We start from the raw sequence: 21,279 nt of genomic DNA, 5'->3' as shown, positions 1-21,279 counted from the left end.
CTCGACAATTGATACCAACAGCCCCATCTCAGCGCCAGCAGGCAAACCTTTGACGTTGACGGTTGTCGATAAAACCTTTACACCAAAAACCCAGTCCGAATTCTTCGATACCATGGCAGGTATCTTTGGCACCGATGACCAGGGGGATGTGGACCCAATTTACTTGGGTACAGGAGGTGTGATTATTTTGAGAACCACAGTACGCTTTTACAGCTAGCTCAAGGCCCCCATGACGCCAGCGGTCTAAACGCGTCTCCGGACCTGGAATTTCAACAATCCCCAGTCCTACGTTTATAACTTGTCGAAATTCGGTGCTTTGGTAGAAAGGGTCATTGATACCCTAGGATTGCAATCCTCTGTGGTGCCACTGGTCTGACTATAGAGCACAATATGCCTTTAAACCCTGCCATTGCTGACCCTCTAACAGCTCTGTGGCGGCACCCATGTTCTATTCCCCCGGTAGGTTGCACCATTTCCGGGAAGTATAGGCCGGCTAGACGACACCCTTCATTCCTCTCCCCTTACCCTTCCCAGGAGGGGCTTGTTATGCAGTCTGCCAGTGTCTCATCTAGACAATCTTCTCCTTCATCTCCTGACAGGGAAGAGAAAAAGTTGATGCCTTAGCCAAAAAAGCATTCACTTTGGGCAGTATGGCTTTTATGTGGCAAGCCGTTTTGCCAAGTACTCTGTTGTCCTTTAGACAGCAGTTGAGAATGTTGCGCAGTGCATCTCTGAAGGAGAAATCCTACAGCTAGTGAAGGATGGGAAAGTCAGTTGCTGCGAACGGGCCTCGACATCGCAGACTGTGTGGGCCGATCTATGGCATCAGCAGCAACGCTCAGGAGGCAGGCCTACTTTAAAACGTCCGGGGTTTCGCCTAATGTCCAAGTTAAGCTTCTGCACATGCCCTTTGAGGGATATTTCCTGTTCGGCCAAAAAGCCGTCTATTCTTTAGAGAAATGTAAGGAATCCAAAATCGTTGCAAAATATTTAGGCTTAGCTGTGCAGCCGGCTGAACCTGCCTTCAGCTTCGCATCTAGGGCACAGGGCTATAAGCGGTATGCTCATTATGGCAGGAGAGCGCAGCTCCCACCAGCCAGGCATGGGCAGAAGCGTTTCTCATGCTCCGGAAGGAGCAGGGGAGGCTTCGAAGGTCCAACTAGCAGCGGGGGCGACCCAGCCTCCTAAGCTGCTTTGAATTCTCCTCTCACGACGCACTGGTTGGTGGACAGTTGATGGAGCATTTGCTCCAATGGCAGGAAATTACTTCCGATGCCTGGGCTCTTCTCCTCATCCAGTGGGGGGTATTGTCTGCCATTTTTAAGAAAAACTCAGCACAGACCCCCACCACCCCCAATCCAACCGGGACAGGAGCTCCAGGAAGAACTGAGAGCCCTGTTAAAGGATGCCGTCAAAGAGGTACCTCCCGAGCAGATGGGAACGGGTTGGTATTCCCGGTATTTCCTGGTACCCAAGAAGGGAGCCGGTCTCCGTCCCTTTCTGGACCTCAGGGCTTTGAACAAGTTCCTGAGGAAAGACAAGTTCAGGATGGTGACATTGAGAGAAATTCTCCATGCTCTCAAACTACAGGACTGGCTGGTGTCAATAGGCCTACAGGATGCTTATTTCCATGTGCCAATCCATCGGAAGCACAGGAAGTTCCTAAGGTTCACCATAGGAGATATGCACCATCAGTTCAATGTGCTACCGTTTGGTCTAAACTCCGCCCCAAGGATTTTCACTTGGCTCATGCCGGTAGTTGTGGCTCACCTCAGGAAATCCGGGGGCCACATATATCCATATCAGGACGACTGGCTGATCTGAGGGAAGTCTGCGATTCAGGTCTTTTCCCGTTTAGAGGACGCCTGCTTGCTGCTGCCACAGGCTGGGCTTCTCCCTGGACTTAAAGTCCCAAATGGCGCCAGTCAAGAGGCTCCAGTTCATCGGAGCAGTACTAGACACCCGGGATTGGGAAAGCCTTCCCTCCCGAAGTCTTCAGCTTGACCCAAATGGTCGACTTGTTCTGCAACCATGCTACTCTACCAGCGGCTTCCTTCCTCTGCCTCTTGGGTCTCATGGCCTCCTGCATTTTTCGAGTGTTATAGGCCAGGTTGCGCATGAGGTCTCTACATTGGCTCCTGAGGGGTCAGTGGTCACAGTACCTCGGTACTCTCTCGGATCGCCTCATGGTCTCTGCATCAGTGGTCAACGACCTGTCCTGGTGGGCGGACCTCAACAGTCTCCTGCCAGGGCAACCCTTCTGGCCTCCTTGGCCTCACACCAGAGTGGTCAATAAATGCATCTGTGAAGGGTTGGGGCGCTCACTGCGAGGATTAGCAAGTGAGCAGTCTTTGGTCGTCAACGGAAGCCAGTTTGCACATCAACCGGCTGGAGTTGCGAGTCATCAGGCTTGCCCTGAAGGCATTTGCGCTGTCTCTGCAGGGGAAGCATGTCCTCATTCTGAAGGACAACAGTGTCAATCTCATCACAAACAAATGGTGGTGTGCACTCCCGCCCCCTCTACACGGAGGACGATGCTTTGGTGCTAGTTGTTGGGGAACCGGATCTCGGTCTCGGCAGTTCATCTGGTGGGCACAGAGAACGACTTGGCGGATCCTCTGAGCAGGCAGAACACTGTATCGCACGAGTGTAAAGTGTGCCAGGAAGTCCTAGAGGTCTTCTCTCTGTGGTACCCCAGCAGTGGATCGGTTTGCAACAAAGTTCAACAGGAAGTGCAGACAGTTTTGCTCAAGGAAATGCCCAGCGAACGGTGCTCTAGGGGGCGCGTTTCTGGTGAATTGGACCTTCCCTCTCCATTACGCTTTCCCTCCGATTCGTGTCATCCATGGGTTCTGTGGAGGTTGAAGAGGTTTCAAGCGACCATGATCTTAATCGCCCCGGACTGGGCAAGAACATGGTACTCCGACCTCTTGGATCTGTCCACCGCATAGGTTGCCTCGGCGGCCGGATCTTGTAACCCCGGTATCCCTCAACCTACATGCGTGGCTCTTGAGAGGATGAAGTATGATGACTGGGTCCTCTGAGGAAGTGCCTGATGTGTTGCTGGCTTCACGCACAGTCTACACTATCTTTGAATGTGTGTAGGTGGAGAAGAATTGAGGTGTGGTGCAGGGGATGCGAGATAGACCCCATCTCTTACCCCACCACTACAGTGATGGAGTTACTTCTGTCACTGGCCTCAGCAGGTCGTCAGGTCACCCCAGTCGAAGGTTATTTGGGGGGCCTTGTCTGTGTTAAAGAGATCCTCGGATCAAGGTTTATTTTTACGTTCCCGGTAATGGCACAATTCCTGAAAGGCCTTGTAAATATGTTTCCGCCAACTCTTGGTTGTTGCGGATTAGGACCTTAATCTGGTACTGAAATTTCTGATGGCGGCTCTTTTTGAGCCTATGCATTCTTCTTGTTTTCCATCTTTGAAAACAGCCTTTTTGGTGGCTATTACATTTGCAAGGCGGGTGAGTGAGCTGCAGGCCTTGTGCTGTAAGCCACCCTTCCTGTGTTTTTCTTCCTGGAGAAAGTCTCACTTGAGGTAAGACCGGGCTTCCTCCCTAAACTAGTCTCAAAGTTCCACCTATCGCAATCCTTCGACCTTGCGGTCTTCTATCTTCCTCTGCATCGTGCTAAGGAGGAGGAGCATTAACATTGCCTGGACCCCAAAAGGGCTCTAAGTTTTTATATTCCAAGCACAGCTAAGTTCAGAGGAACTGACCAGCTCTTCATGGCTTTTTCCTTTAGCCCGTAAGGGCCTGCCCATAACTAAGCAAACTTTATCCCGCTGGATCATTTTCTGTATAGCGAAATGCTATCAGTCCGCCGGGAAGGAATTACCGGCAGGCATCAGGGATCATTCGACTAGGGGAGTCTCCACTTCAACGGCATTACAGAGGGAAGTCCCTGGTCAGGATGTTTGTTGTGCAGTGACATGGTCATCCCTTCATACTTCTGGTAAATGCTATATTCTAAATGTGGCTTGTACAGCTGGTGCGCTTTTTGGCAGGGCAGTACTACAAAGTTTCTTAGTGTGACTTTCTGCCCACCTGCTTAATCTACTGCTTTGGGAGTTTTATCTGATGAGGAATCTGCGGGAGAAAAGCAATCCATTGAAGGAGAAATTAATTACCGTAATCTTCTTTCTATGGATTCTTCTCCCGCAGATGCCTCATCTCCCCTACCATCCATCCCGGCTCAAAGTCGGTGGTTGGTGTGCATCTTCTTTTTCACATTCACTTGGTAATGGTCCTCAGTGTCTGTTTTCTATCTTCCTGTCACATGTTTTTTGACAAAGGATTTTTCTAACACTAATTGTTCTGTCTGTTGCAAATTCTTCCTCCTCCTGAGTTTTATGGTAATTTCATTTTTAAAGGGCTCATTAGCCCGTTCTATTTTGCTATGCAGCATGATGTGCTCGCTGGGAAAAAGGGGGGGAACTGAGGTGTGGGGCGTAGTGACAGAAGTATTTTACGACGCCTGAAGTCTCATCTGGAGCTGACGACCAGATGCTGACCAAGACTGATCGACGGCCGGGTCGATGTCCCCTATGCCCCCCCTGTCAATTTTTTTTCCAGATTAGCCGAGCTGGATGAAATATCTGAGATGAGGAATCTGCAGGAGAAGAATCCATAGAAAGAACATTACAGTAAGTAATTTCACCATTTGAACAAATACATTGACATTCCTTTTTCAAAGCGATGAAGTGGTATACTGTATGCTTAAACACCCCATTCCCTTCTTTAGAGTTTCACCTTCACTGATCCATCACGTTCAACATTAGAAGTGTAATATAGACTTCGGAGAAACCCTTTGCCCAGTTTGTGGGTAGGTCTTTGTCATACCCTGAACACATTGCTGAGGAAATACCTTGAAAGACCTTGCCTCCAATGCATTGCTCTAAAGAGTGCAGTTTTCCCAGCACTAATTCTATTTCTCCACCCAATAGTTTTAAGGTCAAGATATTCTTTTACTATGTGAAATAATGCATGCTATTTTTGTTACACATTTTATTCTGTGGCTGCCATTTAATGAACTCTGACTTGCATTGTATCATCTTAATGTTCATTTAGTGAAAGAAATATGTCAAAATATGGAATGTTTCCTTATAACAAGTATATTGACACATTTAGGTTGAATGGTACTCTGGTACTTTTCCTAGATATTCTGTCAGTGATCTTCAGTTTCTAGTTGTCGCAGCAAACTAGTCACCACTCTGTTAAGTCTTGAGTCAACATATCAATTTATTTTTCAGAGGGATAGCGATGATGACGATGATGACGATGACCGTAGCAGTGACAGGGAAGATGGACCACTGGAAGAGCAGATTGAACGCTTGCAGGAGAAAGTAGAGTCTGCTCAAAGTGAACAAAAAAATCTTTTTCTTGTCATTTTCCAGGTAAAAATTGGTGTTTACGGTGCCTTTATTTCCTTGTGCATTCAATGTAATGTATTTTAGAATGTGATGCTGCTCCACAGTTCATGCCTCTTGCTTACTCTCTGGCACTTCTACAGTAATCTGCCTTTCTAATGTATTCTTTACTCCCTCAGATTTCTCATCTGATAATGCTATTCAAAGCACAGCTGCTTCTCAAACTAGTTTGCTGCCAGGGGGCACAGCGTGGCTTTGTCAGACGCCTCTACGCACTCCCCCGCTGGACATGACGTCCATTCCTTTTGGCCCTGCACTCTTGTATGCTTCAGGACTATGTTCTTCGGGTTTTCGAATTTGTCATCACAAAGCCCAATCCTGCAAAGGCCTCTGGATTCATACCGTACGCAAACTGCAGCCGGCAGATGTCTGTTTTAGATCTGCACTGGATTTCTTTATACTACGTGGGCGAGTAACACGACACCCAGGACTGTGCGTTGTCAGTGATGCACCCAAAGGCCCTCCGGGAACTATGCAAAACGTTTTAGTTTCATTGACAAGGCGTAGGGTGATCCTGCATGGTCTCGTCTGAGATTGCGCGACGTGTGTCCCCCGAGGAGAGGTCCCCTCCGCGTATGGAAAAGAAGCACTGCAAGAGATCCCCCTCCGAGTGGATCTTCACACCGACAATCTTCCTCCCCTTTCAAGAAGAGTCACCGGATCCAGATAAGGTACATTTTCCTCCCCAATCCACCACCCCCTGAGGAATGGAAACAATTTTACCACAAGATGCTCGACATCTTCACCAAGAAGCCCTGGTGGCTATGGCCTTGGTGCCTTCGTCTCTGGCAGCTTTGACACCGGCTCAGACAGTACCCACTGCGTCTTCCGCGACTCGCAGACTGTCCCATACAGGCTCAGGCCTTCCCAAGAAGAGGGAAGAACTTCACCTCTACCTGCCCCTGCCTTACGTGTCGATCTTTGTGTAGGCACCGGGGAAACTCGAGAGTATGCCCCCTCCTTTTATTTAAACATTATGTTGAAGATGTTTGGTATCTACGAGCAGTGGGACCAAGTACCGTTTGAGTGTGAACCCCTGTCTCCAGTGAGGAGAGAGACTTCCCAGAGGACGACTTTCCGGAGGGTGGGGACGTCCAGGGGCTGGCCTCAGACCTCCAAGAGGTCAGTGACCTAGACACCTCACCTGAGCTGGCTATTCTTACAGTCCCTACCCCTGTTGAGCCTCAGGCCTCTTTGCAGATGTTGATGGCAAAGGTGGCAAATAGCCTGGGGCTCAGGCCTCTCCAGACTTAAAATTCATTCGGAATGAACAGACCTGAACTAAGGTCCCAGAGGGAAACTCTACTGCCCTTCAAGCCCTTGTACTGGACGTATGGGAGAAGGCTGCGTCAACTTTGGCAGTTGATAAGGAGCTGGGCAGGAAACAGCTGCTTGGGGGTGCAGGCCTACGACTACCAATGTGAAGTTTTCCACATTACCCTCTGTTCCACCGGATAGGGAAAGTAAGATGACACTTGGGGGGGGGGGGGGGGGGGGGGGAGAGGTGTTGTTGGCGTCTGGCAGCCTCGCCCTTTGGCTATTTATTATTCGCCTTACACAAGTGTTTCAAGGCACAACCAGGCCAGTGAAGGGCAACAAGGGAAGACCAGACAACAATCTTACTAGGCCTGGTGTCATTTAGATTGTGCTGCGTAAACAAGTGCAGGGGAGAGGGAACAGGGGAAGTGCAACCAGAGTAGCAGGGCTCTGAGTTAAGTGCCAGGAGGGCTCCAGCTACAGGGAGCAGCCCAACCGGGTAGCGCAAGGTAAGCCAGGCGGCAGCGCATGGTGGGCCAGGCAGCAAGTGCAGGTGGACTGGTCGGGCGGGTAAGTGGGAGGGGACTGGTGCCGGAAGACACAAAGGACACCAAGCAGCCAGTCAGCAGACGAATGAAGGAGCAAGAGTAGGTTAGCAGGGTAGAGGGTGCGAGAAAGAGGAGAAAAGCAAGGTCTTGAGGAGCTTCCGGAACTTGAGATCTGGCTCAGGTGGAGAGAAACGGGGAGGCCATTCCAGAGGCAGGCACCTGCACAGGAGAGCGTTCTACCCCTCATGCTCGGCTTGGAGAAACAACTGGGTCTCGACCTGAGGTGCCGGGTGCAGAGCAAGACAAAATGCCTGTTGGCCCAAACAAAATGGCGGCTCACCAGGTGCCCTGCTGATTCGGAGATTGGGCAGGGGACCGCACTTCCAGGGGGGATTGGACAATGCCCATCACCTGGTCCACATCCCATCCCTCTGCTTTGCAGGGAAGGTAGGCATCCCCCAACTTGGCGAGACAGGGCACACCCAGGACACCACAGCCTCAGGGCCTGACCCCTACGCCCGCAGGTGCTCCTATCCAATTTGGCACACCTCCTGCATGCGAGGGCAGGTTCTTGGAGTTGTTCCTCGCCCTCATGAGATCACCACAGATGGGTACCATCCTCAGGGACATAATCGGGGACATGCTCCCTCTGGTACAGCCACAAGCAACCACTGCGGTACCACCCCTGGGTCCAGCTCAGTACCTGGCTCCCACGCCTGTACTGATCAGCTGCCCGCGCCCAGCACTCTTGCTCCACCAGATCCACAGGACACAACTGTGGACACAGACGAGGAGTAAGACCCGGACACCCCATTGTCAGCCAAAGCATTCCATGAGAGGCTGACAGGTCTGGCTGAGTACCTAGGCATTGTGTAGCCACAAGTGGAACATCCCGAGGCGGGGTCCTGGCTTGAGGTACTTGCGTTACGTCATCCTACTAGAACGGGAATTCCACTTCAAAAGGATGTCGAAGCCTTAGCCAAAAAAGGCTGGGTCAAGCCACTCTACCCATCCCACCAACAAGCGTCAATGCCAAGTACAGGCAAACCAAAGGGGAGTCACTCCTATTGTTTGCACACCCCCAAATGCACTCTATGATAGCAGCTGCATCACTATATTCCAAGTCAGTCTTTCGCAGCGGCTAGTGGGATGGGTGGCTACCCTGGTCAGCCACAGCGTCCATGGAGTATGGTTTCATCGGGAACAGCTGGAGCACATCAACTGGCTTGAGATGATGGCGATCTGGCGTGAGCTCCAAGCCTTCCTCCCCATGATCGGCAGATCTTTCTGCTTTGACAGCTCCAACTGCATGTATTTCATCAACAATTAGGGCAGCACCAGGTGGTCTCCCCTCTGCAGATTGTCGATCGACATTTGGGAGTGAGTTCTGACAAACATGCACTTGTCGGCAGTCCAACCTAGAAACTGAGAAGCTCAGCAGGCTGGGATCGGACAACTACGAATGGCAGCTGAACGAGGAGTTTCTTCAGGAGATCTTCACAAAGTGGGGTCATCCGCAGGTGGACCGCTTCGCCACCAGTACCAACAGATGCCCCTGGTTTGCCTCATGGCATGGGCAAGGCAGGGGTTTGGTAGGCGACACGTTGCAGGTCTCGTGGAACATGAGTGTAAGCTTTTCCCCAACTCTCCTGGTGCACAGGGTCATCTGCAGGGAGTCATGGAGCCTTTGGCTCATACTGATAGCGCCATAGTGGCCAGCAAGACCCTGGTTCTCGGAACTTCTCAAACCTGTCTGATCTACCTCGGTACACCTCCCGGTGGGCCCAGCACAGTGGTTCACCCCGCTCTGCAGAAGTTAGCCCTTGCAGCTTGGTTCCTGAACAGGTTACCCTGAAGCATATCCACTTGTCCCAAGCTAACCTAGCTATCGTACAAGGGACCGACGCTGTCACTGGGCAGAATCAAAGGAAATTGACCCATTGACTTACTCACTGGATGGCATTCTATCCTTCTCAGCGCACTTTGCCCATTCAGGGGTGCAGGTAGATACATGCCGCATTTATCTGGCGGCTATTGGGGCCGACAAGAACTCGGCGAGGTCTTTTCATCCTCTAATCCGGTGGTTAAGAGACACTTGGCGGGTCTAACCAGATTGTATCCACCTATCAAAAAAACACACCCGGTCTGGGACATTAATGTGGTGCTGGGTGCGCTGGCGCATAAACCATTTGAACCCATGGCGTCAGCGGACATCAGGCTAGCTACCATCAAGAAGACCCTGCTAGTGGGCCTCACCTCGGGAAAGCCAAATTGGTGAAATCCAGGCCCTGGTGGCTTCAGAGCATATGCTACATTTCACAGGGACAATGTGGTGCTTAGAACACACCCTGCATTTCTTCCTAAGGTTGTCTCTCCTTTTCACCTGAATGAGCAGATAGTATTACCAACATTCTTTGCTGACCCTCAAGATGAGGCTCAGAAGGTATTGTACTGTCTGGATGTCGGCCGTGTGCTAAGATTTTACCTGGACAGAACCAAGAGCTTCTGTAAATAAGCTGCCCTCTTCACCTTTGGCGGATCGAAACCAGGCTGTCGGGCCTCCAAGGCTTCCATAGCAAGGTGGATGGTAATGGCCATCAAGGAGGTGTACGAGGGACAGCACAAGTCTTTGCCAGCAAACATGCACGCCCACAGCAGCAAAATCAAGGCCACTACGGTAGCTTTCCAAAGACCTGTCCCGTGGCCGACTTCCAGCAGGGCGGCTATGTGGGCTACTCCCTCTGCAAGCACTACTGCTTGGATGCCAGTGCCAGGTCGGACGGTGCATTTAGCCAGGCAGTTCTGAAGAACTTGTTTTCAGAAGAGGGCCAACTCTCCACCGGGGCTACATTCAGTTGTAATCGCCCATACAGTATGGAGGAAAGGGGACGGGACGTAGGAGTAATTATAAGTTACTCACTGTAGTGACTAACATACTCCTAGTCCATGTAATGTTATATTAGTAGCACTTATAATGCGCACTTTCACCCAAAGGCATCTTGGCGCAGGGAGTGGAGGGCATGCAGGCCCCAGCAGTGACCTTAAAACAAGAAAGTTTAACGCTTTTCTGAATCGGAGATGGTTTTCCAAGCCTTTAAGGGCAGAGGGAAGCCCATTCCACAATCTACTGGTAGCATATCGGAATGCATGGCCACCCACACGGACAAGGCGGACCTTCGAGATAACAATTAAGTTAGCGTCTCCAGAACACAGCGGCCTACCCGGATCTCGAGGGGGAAATTTGTCCTGCAAATATTCTGGTCCCTGTTTGAAAAAGGCACGGTGTACCAAACATAAGGCCTTGAATTGAATCCTCGATGCCACCGGTAGCCATTGGAGTGCCCGGAGCACAGGCTTATATGGGCTCCATAAACAGAGGCAGTAGCCACCCGATCAGCTTAGTTCTGCACCAATTGCAGACATGTATCAGCCCGAGAGGTTGAGCCAGATAGAGTGCGTTACAGTAGTCGATTCGACTGGTAATCGAGGAGGACAGCACAGGTGGCCGCAGACGTTCTGGCAGAAAAGGCAGTACTCTGCGCAGAACTCTGAGAAAGAAATGACCAGTCTTACAGACCGCACTGACCTGTGATGCCATTGAGAGATCGGATGACACAAAGACCCCTAGGTTCCTGACCACCTTCACCGGAATAGGAAAATCACCCAAAGTTGGAGACCAAAAGGAATCTGACCATTCAGCAGACTCTGAAGAGGAACCTACCACCAAGATTTCGGTCTTGTCCCCACTCAGCTTCAGCCATTTCACACTCATCCAGTTTTCCACTGCTGACACTTCCGAAATTCAAGGGCCACCGTATCCTGATCAACACGGACCAGGATCTGAGTTTCGTCGGCATAGGAATAACCGCGAAAACCGTAGGAACGGATGAGGTGAATTGGTGGCTGAATATAGATGTTAAAAAGTATAGGGGACAATGGAGGAATGCCACAAAATAATGCACGAGAAGAGGAAAGAAAAGGAGGCAGGGATAGTGATTGTCAGCGTTCAGCGAGGAAGGATGCGAACCAACCCAGCACAGGCCCAGGGAGGCCAGCAGTTTACAGGCGTGATAACAGGACGGTTTGGTCGACTATGTTGAATGCCACCGACAGATCTAATAGAACCAGGGCTCCCACTCCACTCTGGTTAGTTAACATGGTGAGATCGACTACAGACACTAGGACACTCTGTTCCGCGCCCTGGACGAAACCCCGACTGAAAGGGGTCAAAGAAAGATGACCATTCCAGAAGAGAGCACACAAGAGGTGCTATTGGAGACTCCAATAGCTTCATAGAAAAGGGAAGCCAAGTAGTAGGATGGAAATTAGCCAGCACCGACACATCCAGTCCATAGTCCCCTTTCCTCCATACGTCCCACCATTCCCCCCCCCTCCCTATCCTAATAAAACTTGTGTCATTAGGCAATGTTAATATTGTCGATGCTTCAAAGGGGACTGAGTCGTGCTGGTGGGTGGATTCAGGGGAGCACATGCTCACAGGGCCGCGCCCTTGTGAACTTCTAAATTTAAAGGGGAAAAGGATTTTTCTGGTGAAAAGGGTTGTCTTCCGTACGTTATGGAGGAAAGGGGACTATGGACTAGGAGTACGTTACTCAATACGGTGAGTAATTTAATCTCCAGGGAATTGCCTTATTGGGGATACCTGGGCGACACACTGCCGGTCAAATGGACTGTCTTCATTTGTTCCCGTCGATCCCTGTCATTCAGCTGGTTCTAAGAATTACATTGATCCTGTTTGCTACGGATTGGGCCTGTAGGTCATGGTTTCGGAAGTTGCTAGACATGCCCATCTGCTCTCCCTGGTGCCTTCTGAGGAAAGTCATCTTGCTCTCCCAATCGGAGGGGCAGGGTCCTCCACCCGAACCTCTGTAGCCTGAACCTACATGCGTGGCTACTGATGGGCTGATTTACAGGCAGTGGGACTTGTTGGATGATGTCCTTGATGTGCTCCTCTCAATCTCAACGGAAGAGACCCACAACCAAGTCTATTTATTCCTGCAGATTGTGTAAATTTCCAATTTGTGTCTGGATAGTGATCTGGACCATTTATCCTGTTCTGGATTGCTTGTTGTGTGTTGCCCAGGTGGCCCTGCAGATTGGCACTGTTAAGAGCTACTTCACCGCAGTTTTCTTGTTTTTATTTTTTTATTTTGTTTTAATTTTTATTTAAACAAAAAAAATCCCCCCCACAATAGGTCACTGTAACGTGGCTTGTATTTCACAATCCCAGCTGCGCTGCAGTTCTTACAGGGTTTGTGTAACGAGTTTCCTCCATACCAGAATGCTATCCTAGTGTGAGATTTAAAGTTGGTTTTGGCTTTCCTCTTGGGAGCTCTGTTTCAGCCCCTCATTCATATTGTATTAACTGCTCACCTGATTTTTCATGGTTGCCATCCCATTCAACAAATTGGGTGAGTGAGCTCCAAGCGTTGTCTGTTCAACCTCACTACTTGGTTTTCTCCTGCGCAAAGGTGACTTTGGGAGTGAGACCCTCTTCTAATCCAAAGGTGGTCTCAGATTTCCATCTCTCTCAGAAGATCCATCTTTTCCTCTGCTTGATGTTTCTAAGGCAAAAAGCGATTCCATTGTCTGGACCTGGCGCAGGCTCTCAGCTACTATGTCTCTCAGACGAGAGGCATAGGAAAGATGACCAGCTTTTTGTTGGTTATGCTTCTGCTCGTGCTGCCAGGGCTGTGACCAGGCAGACCCCGTCAAGGTGGATCATGATCTGCATCTTCGAATACTTTCTGGCTTGAAATGTTGTACGGGAAGGTCTCCGAGCCCATTCCACCAGAAGGAGTGGCTGCCCCTTCTTTCCTGCAGAAGAGCGGTCCCTGTCCTAGATATGCGCCAGGTGGCAATGTGGGTGTGTCTGCACATTTTTGATAAGAGTACTGTTTGGATCCCCTTTCTGAACAGAAGCCCCGCTTTGGGAGGGCGATTCGCCAGAGTTTTCTAGTCTAGGTGATGTCCTTGCCCTTCTCCAGATCTTCATACTGCCTTGGCACTCTATCATAGATGTAGAATACATGGGCGGAAGGAATTGATTAGAAGTAGAAATTGCTTGCCTCTCTAATGTTCTTTCTGGTGGATGTTCCTCCCACAGATTCCTAATCGCCCTACCTGCCTATATTGGGGATAGCGAGTACACAATCGGTACTGCAGTGCCTCAGAGTGCCAGCGAAAAAGGGTGGAACTGAGATCCCTGGGCATGGCACCTCAACCTATACTAACCCCAATGTCCTGCTTGGTGAATAGCAGAGTTGGGCACGGCTGTGCTGTGCCTCCTGATGCCAGAAAACTTTCAGAAGCACACATGCTCTGTAGATAGAATCCGAGGAACATCCATCAAAGAAAATTCCAGAGAGGGAAGTAATTTGTTTTTTTATAGTACTGATGACCCTCGGCAAACTCAAAGGAAAAGACCCACACAGGTAAATTATAAAAATAAGTCATTTAGCACAATACCCTAAAACACTTTAAATATTCTAAGGTAGTAGCGGTAGGTCAGAAGGGACAGACAGACCAGTGCTTGGCATTCTTGGCATTCTTGACTTTCTTTTATTAAAAAGTGAAAAGGCCTCTCTTTCCCTAATCTATGGATTTTCCTGCCTAACTAAACTAAGGTGCTTGTCTGTTGTGAAGTCGAAATTAAACAATCTGTCCTCCGACCAAAGCTAAGCTGCTCTGTCCTTGCACCAAGACAAAAACAACAAAAGCCCAGAGCAATGACTCCCTTCTCCTGATTAGGCTTACTCAGCCGTCATAGACCATTTTTTTTTATTAGATTTTATAGATCTTAAACAATACCCCTGCTCTATCCCCCTCACCAGCATTGAGTATTCACCTCATTGTGAGCATTGCCCCTGCCAATCAGTCATAAAGGCCATAAGTGGCCATTAGATTACCCTCCTAGATCTGGGTTTGAATAGTAGGGGTGGCCCAGTCTTGTACGGCTGTATACAAATTGCTCGTATCAAATTGCAAGTGGGCGACTTGTTTGCAGTCGTTTTGACAGAAAATATATGCGGGGGGACCTCCCCACTCCGGCAGCCACTGCCCAATCCCCTTATAGTTATTACCCCGAAACCCACCCCCACATATATTTTCGGTCAACAACGGCCGCAAATAAATGTGGCCAATTCAGTCGCTGGCAACTTGGGTAATAACTCTTGTACAGCTTGTACTTTGCTAGGTTTAAGGCTTGGTCTCACCTTCTCCTACCTCATGCCCAAGGTAGACCACTTTACTCTGACCAACTTCACATTTGCTAGCCTCAGATGGGCCTGTTGTATATAGCCTGCAACACACAGCCAAGGCGGTAAAGATCCTCTTCCCAAGTGGGGCTGAACACTACAATGCCATGCAGAAGTCCTCTAATCCATTCCCATTCAGAACATTGTTTACCATCCTCTGGACACTGGCTGCTGCATTTTTCAGTCTAAAGGGCATGACCTTAAAATGGCACAAGTCTTAGGGGGTTGAAAATGCTGTTTTTTTTTTCCTTCCCATGGTCCGTCAGGGCTGTTTACAAATGGACTGACTTTCGTTCACATGTGCAGAGAAACTTGGCAGATCCAAGTTTGTCCACCAGCTCATCTGTCCTAGGTTATTGGTGGGCATCAGTCTTGGTGACTGCATTCATTCAGTACCCTATAGTACACACAGAACATTAATTCCTTGGCACCTGTGTTTGATACTAGGACAACTGGACTAGCCCATGGCCTTGTGGAGTGTTCAATGAATCCAAGTCAAGCATTTTGTTGACCTTTAATGCGATTCCTCACTTGGTCGTACATAATGTAGATCCTGCTTTTCACAGGGACATTGTCAATTTATCCATATCATGCTGCCCACAAGGGGTTAAGCCTGTGTGAGTGAGAACTGAGGGGCAACCTGCGTTAATAGAGCTTTGCACTCCTCTTGTTGCTGCAGTGTCAGGTTAGAAGTGAGTTTGACTAATTCGATAGATCCATCTGTGGGGTGTCACCTAAGATAATCAGGGAGCTTCCATCCCTGGTCTGGAGACATACGCCTTCAGGAGGTTAGTGTAAAAGCCCCTGGGGCCTCATTGGGGTTTCCCAAGTCCACCAAATAGTTGACCTCTCAGTGTGCCTACAACCTTGAAGGGACCGGTCTGTCCTTCAAAACTCTTTTGTTGTGCCAATATAATGAATTGGCTGTTCTGGAGTAAACTCCACCATGCTAGCTTTCTGGTAATGCAAATGCCTGACCAGGGTTTGACCAGCTTTCAAGTTATCTGAAGCTTCAGTCATCTGTGCCATCCTGTGAGGCCAAGCACATACTCAGTAACTCGGACTGGCTGTAAGGGAGGAGTCCTCTCCAGCCCTCCTTTAATCTGGGCGAAGGGGCCTCTGACTGGATGACCACCCAGGAGCTCAAAGAGGCTAAAGCCCACTCAAGCTTGAGGCACCACTCTGTAAACAAAGAGAAGGCATGGCAGTAGAAGGTTCCATTTTCTTCTAAGGGTCTCATGTAAATCATCTATCATGCTCTTCGTGGTTTTATTAAACCTCTCAGCAAACCCATTGGTTTGGGGGAATGGTAGGATGTTGAGAATGTGTAGGTGACCCACAGTTCTTCCACATGGCCTGCATGTAGTGGGACATAAAATGTGACCTGTCAGATACTACCTCCTTAGGAAAACCTGCTCTGATAAAAAATACCAAGGAGGTCCTTACCCACTGCCCGAGCAGTAACAGTTCTCATAGGAATGTCGTCAGGGTATCTAGTAGCATGGTCTACTACAACCGTATAAACTGGTTGCCTGAAGAAGTTAGAGGATCAAGGGGACCAACAACGTCAATCCCTACCCTCTCAAAAGGAACTCCCACCACTGGGAAAGGCACTAAATGTGCCACATTCCTGGAACCATTTTTGCCAGAATATTGACAAATGTGGCAGCTTCTACAGCGCTTGTCTAATTCTGCAAACCTCTTGGGCCAGTAGAAGTAAAAGTAGATCCTCTCATTGGTCCGCTTGGTGCTCAAGTGACCAGCCAGTGTTCTCATGGGCCAAATGTAGAACCTTTGGTCTTATCTCTTGGGGGTAACATCAGCCTCCCGAGGTCCGCTGGAGTAGTCTCTGTAGGCTAACTGTAGAGGAAGCCATTCTCCCACTAGTCTATGCTTCCCTGGCTCTTGCCCTTCCAGCTGGGAAGCTGCCTGCTGACGCAGACCTACGAGAGGGACACTTTGTCCTCTGCTAAAGTCTGTCCTAGAGGGTCCACCTTCTGCAAGTGAAGTTTACCGCTCTGAATGGTCTCTAGGATCCAGATCTTCTATGCAGTGAAGAATTACTCTGCCTTGGTTTCACCAGTAAGGGGTGGGTCTTCTTCCACCTCAGCTGTAGGTGGGGTCACTGGAGTGACCTAGAGTCCTCTTAGAGAAACCTTTTGGTAAGAGAGTTGGGCTTGAGGCCCTTCTTCCCTGAGACTGTATTTCTCCTTGGTCTCCTTCTGTGTGAGGGAAGTGGCTGACAGACCTGAAGGTCCCTTGGAGATGCTGGATTCCTCCTTGATCTCAAAGGGGAAGTTCCTTAATGGTGCTTCCCTGGCCAATCAAGTTCTTATTTGCAGGCATTGGGGTGCTAGAAACTACATTTTCTTATACATTTAGGGACACCAGGCCTAAACACACGCCGGTCCACCCTGGTTACAGCAAGCACAACATATAAAATATTAAGACCGGGTGCTGGGATTAACTCTTACAGGAGACCACGCCGTATAAGGGATAATTCAAGCAGAGAGCAAAAATATTCAATGTATTTAGGTTAGAGTCACTTGATCATTTAATAATATACAAAAAAATACTGTCCTTGTTAGTTAAAACTCCAATTGATTATTCAAGATAAAACTGATGATAAATACCGCTTTACATATATTTTGGATACACAAACTAAATCAAACATTGATACCCACACAACATATAAAAATAGTAATTAATCAAACTACAAGTGATAGTACAACACAGCTAATCTACTATTAAGCTAAAATAAAGTGCATACGTGACAATCTAAAATTTCTGTAGCCTTTACACTAGGGCTAGTCACTACCCAACATGTTTGATTCCTATCAAAGTATTGATAACATTATAGGAGCTTCTTCGGGGGAATTTACGATTGGCTTCTGTCTTGTCGTTAACAGTATCTCAAAAGGGGTCGTTAAGGACTCCTTAATAGGCCTGTGGTATCTTGTATCTTGAAAAACACAAAAGAGCAACTGTTCATTAGTTGTGTGTCATTAACTTAAGAGTATCTGAGGAACATTTATGGGCAATAAATGCTGGAATTAGTTCACTCACTTAACTAATGTTTATTCTTTATATCTCAGAACAGATTATCATGCAGTGTTCTTTCTGGAGAGGAGCGCCTGCTACCTTTTTTTTTAAAATGTTTGCAAGGAACTTGGGGTTGGTCACCCTGAGTTACCTGGTGGCAACCAGACGTGGACTCCCTACGCTCAGAGGCACAGCTTCACCTCACTGATGAGGCCCAACAAGACTGAAACACGTGTATGGGGTTGCTGTTGGTACTCTTGATCAGAGAGGAATTGCCATAGCATTTCGGTGCTGGACTGCCCATGTGGGCGAAACAGACTGATATGCAAATGGATATTTCCAATCTGTGAAAGGTGCAGTGAGCAAAAAGCGTGTGCTGCAAACTCTCATCTCAGAACAAGTTATAATGCCATGTTCTTTCTGGAGAGGAGCGCCTGCTACCTTTTTTTTTAAAATATTCTTTCTCCAGCATGGGTTCTGGCATGGATTCACATGCTCATGAATATTCCCTATCGTCAGGCTGGGAATCCTCGGTAAAGAAAAAAATCAGTATCAGTTTAGTTTCTGATCTGTCTTTTTTAGTAGTAACCAATCACTGATCTCTGGGTCATACTGCCCCATCCAATGACTGCCCTCTCCCTAAGCCCCTCCCCTGGCAGCCATCCTCAGATTTCTACCGCACATTCAAGTGTTGGGAGTCCTCGTGCTATAGCTCTCGAGCTTTTGCTGCGTTTCCACGCTTTTTCAAGGAGATTTTCTCATTTTTCGGTTAAATCGAGCCTCAAGCTCCACCGTTTCTTCATCCGTTCAACTGGGACCCGTTTCGGAATTTCCTACGCCCCTCAAGGGTGAAGTTTTCGTCGAGTGACGCTTCTTGGAGGATTCCAGAAGATCTGAGGCCTACCATGGATGCGGCCCAGGACAAGGGTAGCTTGACGCCCGGATCCAAGCTGTTCAGGAACTGCCCTGGATGCAGTTTACAGAATGTTTTCAAGGAGGACGAGCATTTGAGATGTCTCTACTGCCTTCATGAAGACAAGACACACGTGGAGAAGGACTGTGCGTTCTGCAAGAACCTATCGGAACGGACCATGAGGGATCGTCGTTCCCGCCTGAGAAGAAGGAAAGGTCCGAGCGGTCTTCTAAGTCCTGTGAGGGCGCCCCGGGGACAGGGACCCAACAGAAGGCGAAGCACTGCAAGTCCACGGGCACCGGGAGCGCCGAACGGTCGGGCTCTTCGGCTGCCAGGCAGGGCGCACCTTCCCCGGCACCATCAACCAAGAGCCAATGCTCTGGTTCGGGGAAGAGGAAATCGGAGAACCCGGGTAAGCTTCTGGAGAGGTCCCGGTCGATTTTGAAGGATTCAGCCGAGGGGGAGCGAGGCGGTGACCCTCCCCCCAAGGTGAAAGCCTCAAGCGTGCCCATGGTGGTGAAGGCCTTGATTCACCCTGTGGAGGCTACACCAGTGGAGGCGAGCTCAGGGCCCAGAGTTTCCCTGCCACCACAGAGGAAATCCTCTTTCCAGCCCATCGGCAAGAACCCGGTGGAAAAAGAAGGGGGGGGGCAGTGGCCATTACGGACACGGATTCAGCCTCTGAGGAGGAGCTGGTGGAGGCCATGAAGAGCCTCAACGTGAGGTTCGAGAAGGTACGATCCCACAGGAGAGATCCCGAAGAGGTGGTCGAAGATGGCGCCGACTAGGCCCCTGTGGAGGGGCGGCCAGCCCTCCCGTCGCAGCCATTGCCCGAGCCTCAGGACAACTCGGCTGCCATTTTGATGGCGATCCAAACCTTATGCACAGAGAGATGGATGAGATTACCACAAACCCCCGGCTGACGATCCAGAACCGGGCCCGTCAGGAAGCCCTCTGAACAAGTAGAGGAGAGTTCATATCTCCCCCCACACCTCCTCCCCCCCACCCTTCATGCCCGCGCGGCACGTGAAGCCTTCATCCCCCTCTCCGGATCCCAGGGATGACACAGCGACAGACACGATGACGGGGACGGATGACGGTGGTGACAGGATGGACCTTCCATCACCACCCCCTTGGGCTTCCCCGCCCAATGAAATTGGCTCATTTCACGCCATGATCGCCAGTGCGTCCGAGCTCTTCCAGCTCTGCCCCGAGGAACAGAAGAAGGAAGGTTTCCTCTATCAACGGCGAGAAGCCAAGAGAAAGACGGTCCTCGCGGTACCGTTACTCAACGATATCTGGGATGAGGGACTTGCGGGCGGTCCTGAAGAACCCGTCCACGACGCCTGCCAAGAGGGACCGGTACGAGAAGGTACCGGGTCCCCGACCCCGCCCCCTTGTGCCTCAGGGCTTAGCTGACTCCAGATTCGGTCGTCTCAGCGGCGGCCAAGAAGGCGGCGGGGGCGACCGCTTCAATCTCCACTTTCCCACCTGACGGCGAGGGAAAGAAATTGGACGCCATGGGGTGACGGGTCATCTCGTTGGCAGCGACAATTAAAGCGGCCAACGCATTAGCGATTGTGGCCTGTTACGACGGAGCTATGGTACAAGATAGCTCCCCTACTGGATTTCCTACCAGACAAGAGGGCAGAGGCCCTAGAGATTCTGCAGGAAGGTGAGGTGGCGTCGGACCACGCCATAACGGTGGCAACGGACATTGCCGACACCGGATTACGCCAGTTAGGCAACAGTGTTTGCCTTCGACGAGGCTGGCTCAAGGCGACAGACTTCCGTCAGGACGTGCAGACCAGGGTGTTGGACATGCCGTTTGACGGCAACAACCTGTTTGGGAAAAAGGTGGATGAGTTGCTGCAGGCCATCAAGGCCGACACAGACGGCCCGAGCCCTGGGGGTCCTTCAGCAACGACGGCCCTTTCGGAGTGCCGGAGGCAGACAGGGGGCCTCCAAGGGATCAGGCGGTGGTTCCTCTACGTACCGCCAGGTGGCCCGCTCCTCGTCCCAGGAGGCCTACAGAGGTCACGGCAAACAAGGAGGATCTCGTCGTTGCCAAGGAGGACATGGCCGTCTCCAAGCAAGATTGAACCGGCCGTAGCGTCGGGCCCTCACCGAAGCACCTGGCCCACGAGCACACTCTCGAATTCCAAAAGAAGTGTCCCCGCCTTCCTCCCGTGGCCAGGAAGGAAAATCGCGTCCCTTAACTGCTGTTGGAGGTAACGGCTATGCTCAAGGATGGTGCCATCAAGCTCGTCCCCAAGAGGCTGCGAGGCTGTAGAGTATACTCTAGATACTTCCTCGTCAGAAAGAAGACAGGCGGTTGGCGCCCCATCCTGGACCTACATCGGTTGAACAAATACATCCAGGCACAGAAGTTGAGGATGGTCACTCTCCAGCACGTGCTGGGACAGCTGGAGGAGGGCGACTTCCTAGCGCCGTTGGACTTGGAGGATGCTTACTTCCCCATCCTAAAAGGACACTGAAAGTTCCTCAGATTCGTAGTTCAAGGACGCCACTACCAATTCAGAGCTCTGCCATTCGGATTGAAGTCGGCACCCAGGGTGTTCACCAAGTGCCTAGCACCAGTGGCGGCGCAGCTGTGCCTGCAGGGGATCCACATCTACCCCTAGCTGGACGACTGGCTCATCCGTGCAAGGACAAGAGATATCGCCGTCGAGCACACAGCGAAGACCGTCCGCTTACTCACGGAGCTGGGTTTCTCCATAAACTACCCGAAATCCTATCTGGTTCCCTCGCAGGCGGCACTGTTTCTGGGAGCGAAGCTCG

General features: G+C 50.2%; 1 protein-coding gene across 1 annotated transcript in view; it reads left to right on the top strand.

Annotated features, from left to right (window-relative positions):
- NCBP1 (nuclear cap binding protein subunit 1) overlaps window positions 1-21,279 on the top strand; it is a 1,187,216-nt gene that overhangs the window by 900,991 nt on the left and 264,946 nt on the right. Inside the window, exon 21 of the mRNA XM_069630359.1 lies at window positions 5,264-5,407. Coding sequence (XP_069486460.1) covers window positions 5,264-5,407 — 144 coding nt within the window. The remainder of the gene's footprint in view (window positions 1-5,263; window positions 5,408-21,279) is intronic.

This window comes from Ambystoma mexicanum, chromosome 6q, assembly GCF_040938575.1.
Source record: "Ambystoma mexicanum isolate Mex_15411 chromosome 6q, UKY_AmexF1_1, whole genome shotgun sequence".
In the NCBI taxonomy this organism is placed as follows: Eukaryota; Metazoa; Chordata; class Amphibia; order Caudata; family Ambystomatidae; genus Ambystoma; species Ambystoma mexicanum.
This window is presented reverse-complemented; position numbering and strand designations above follow the sequence as displayed.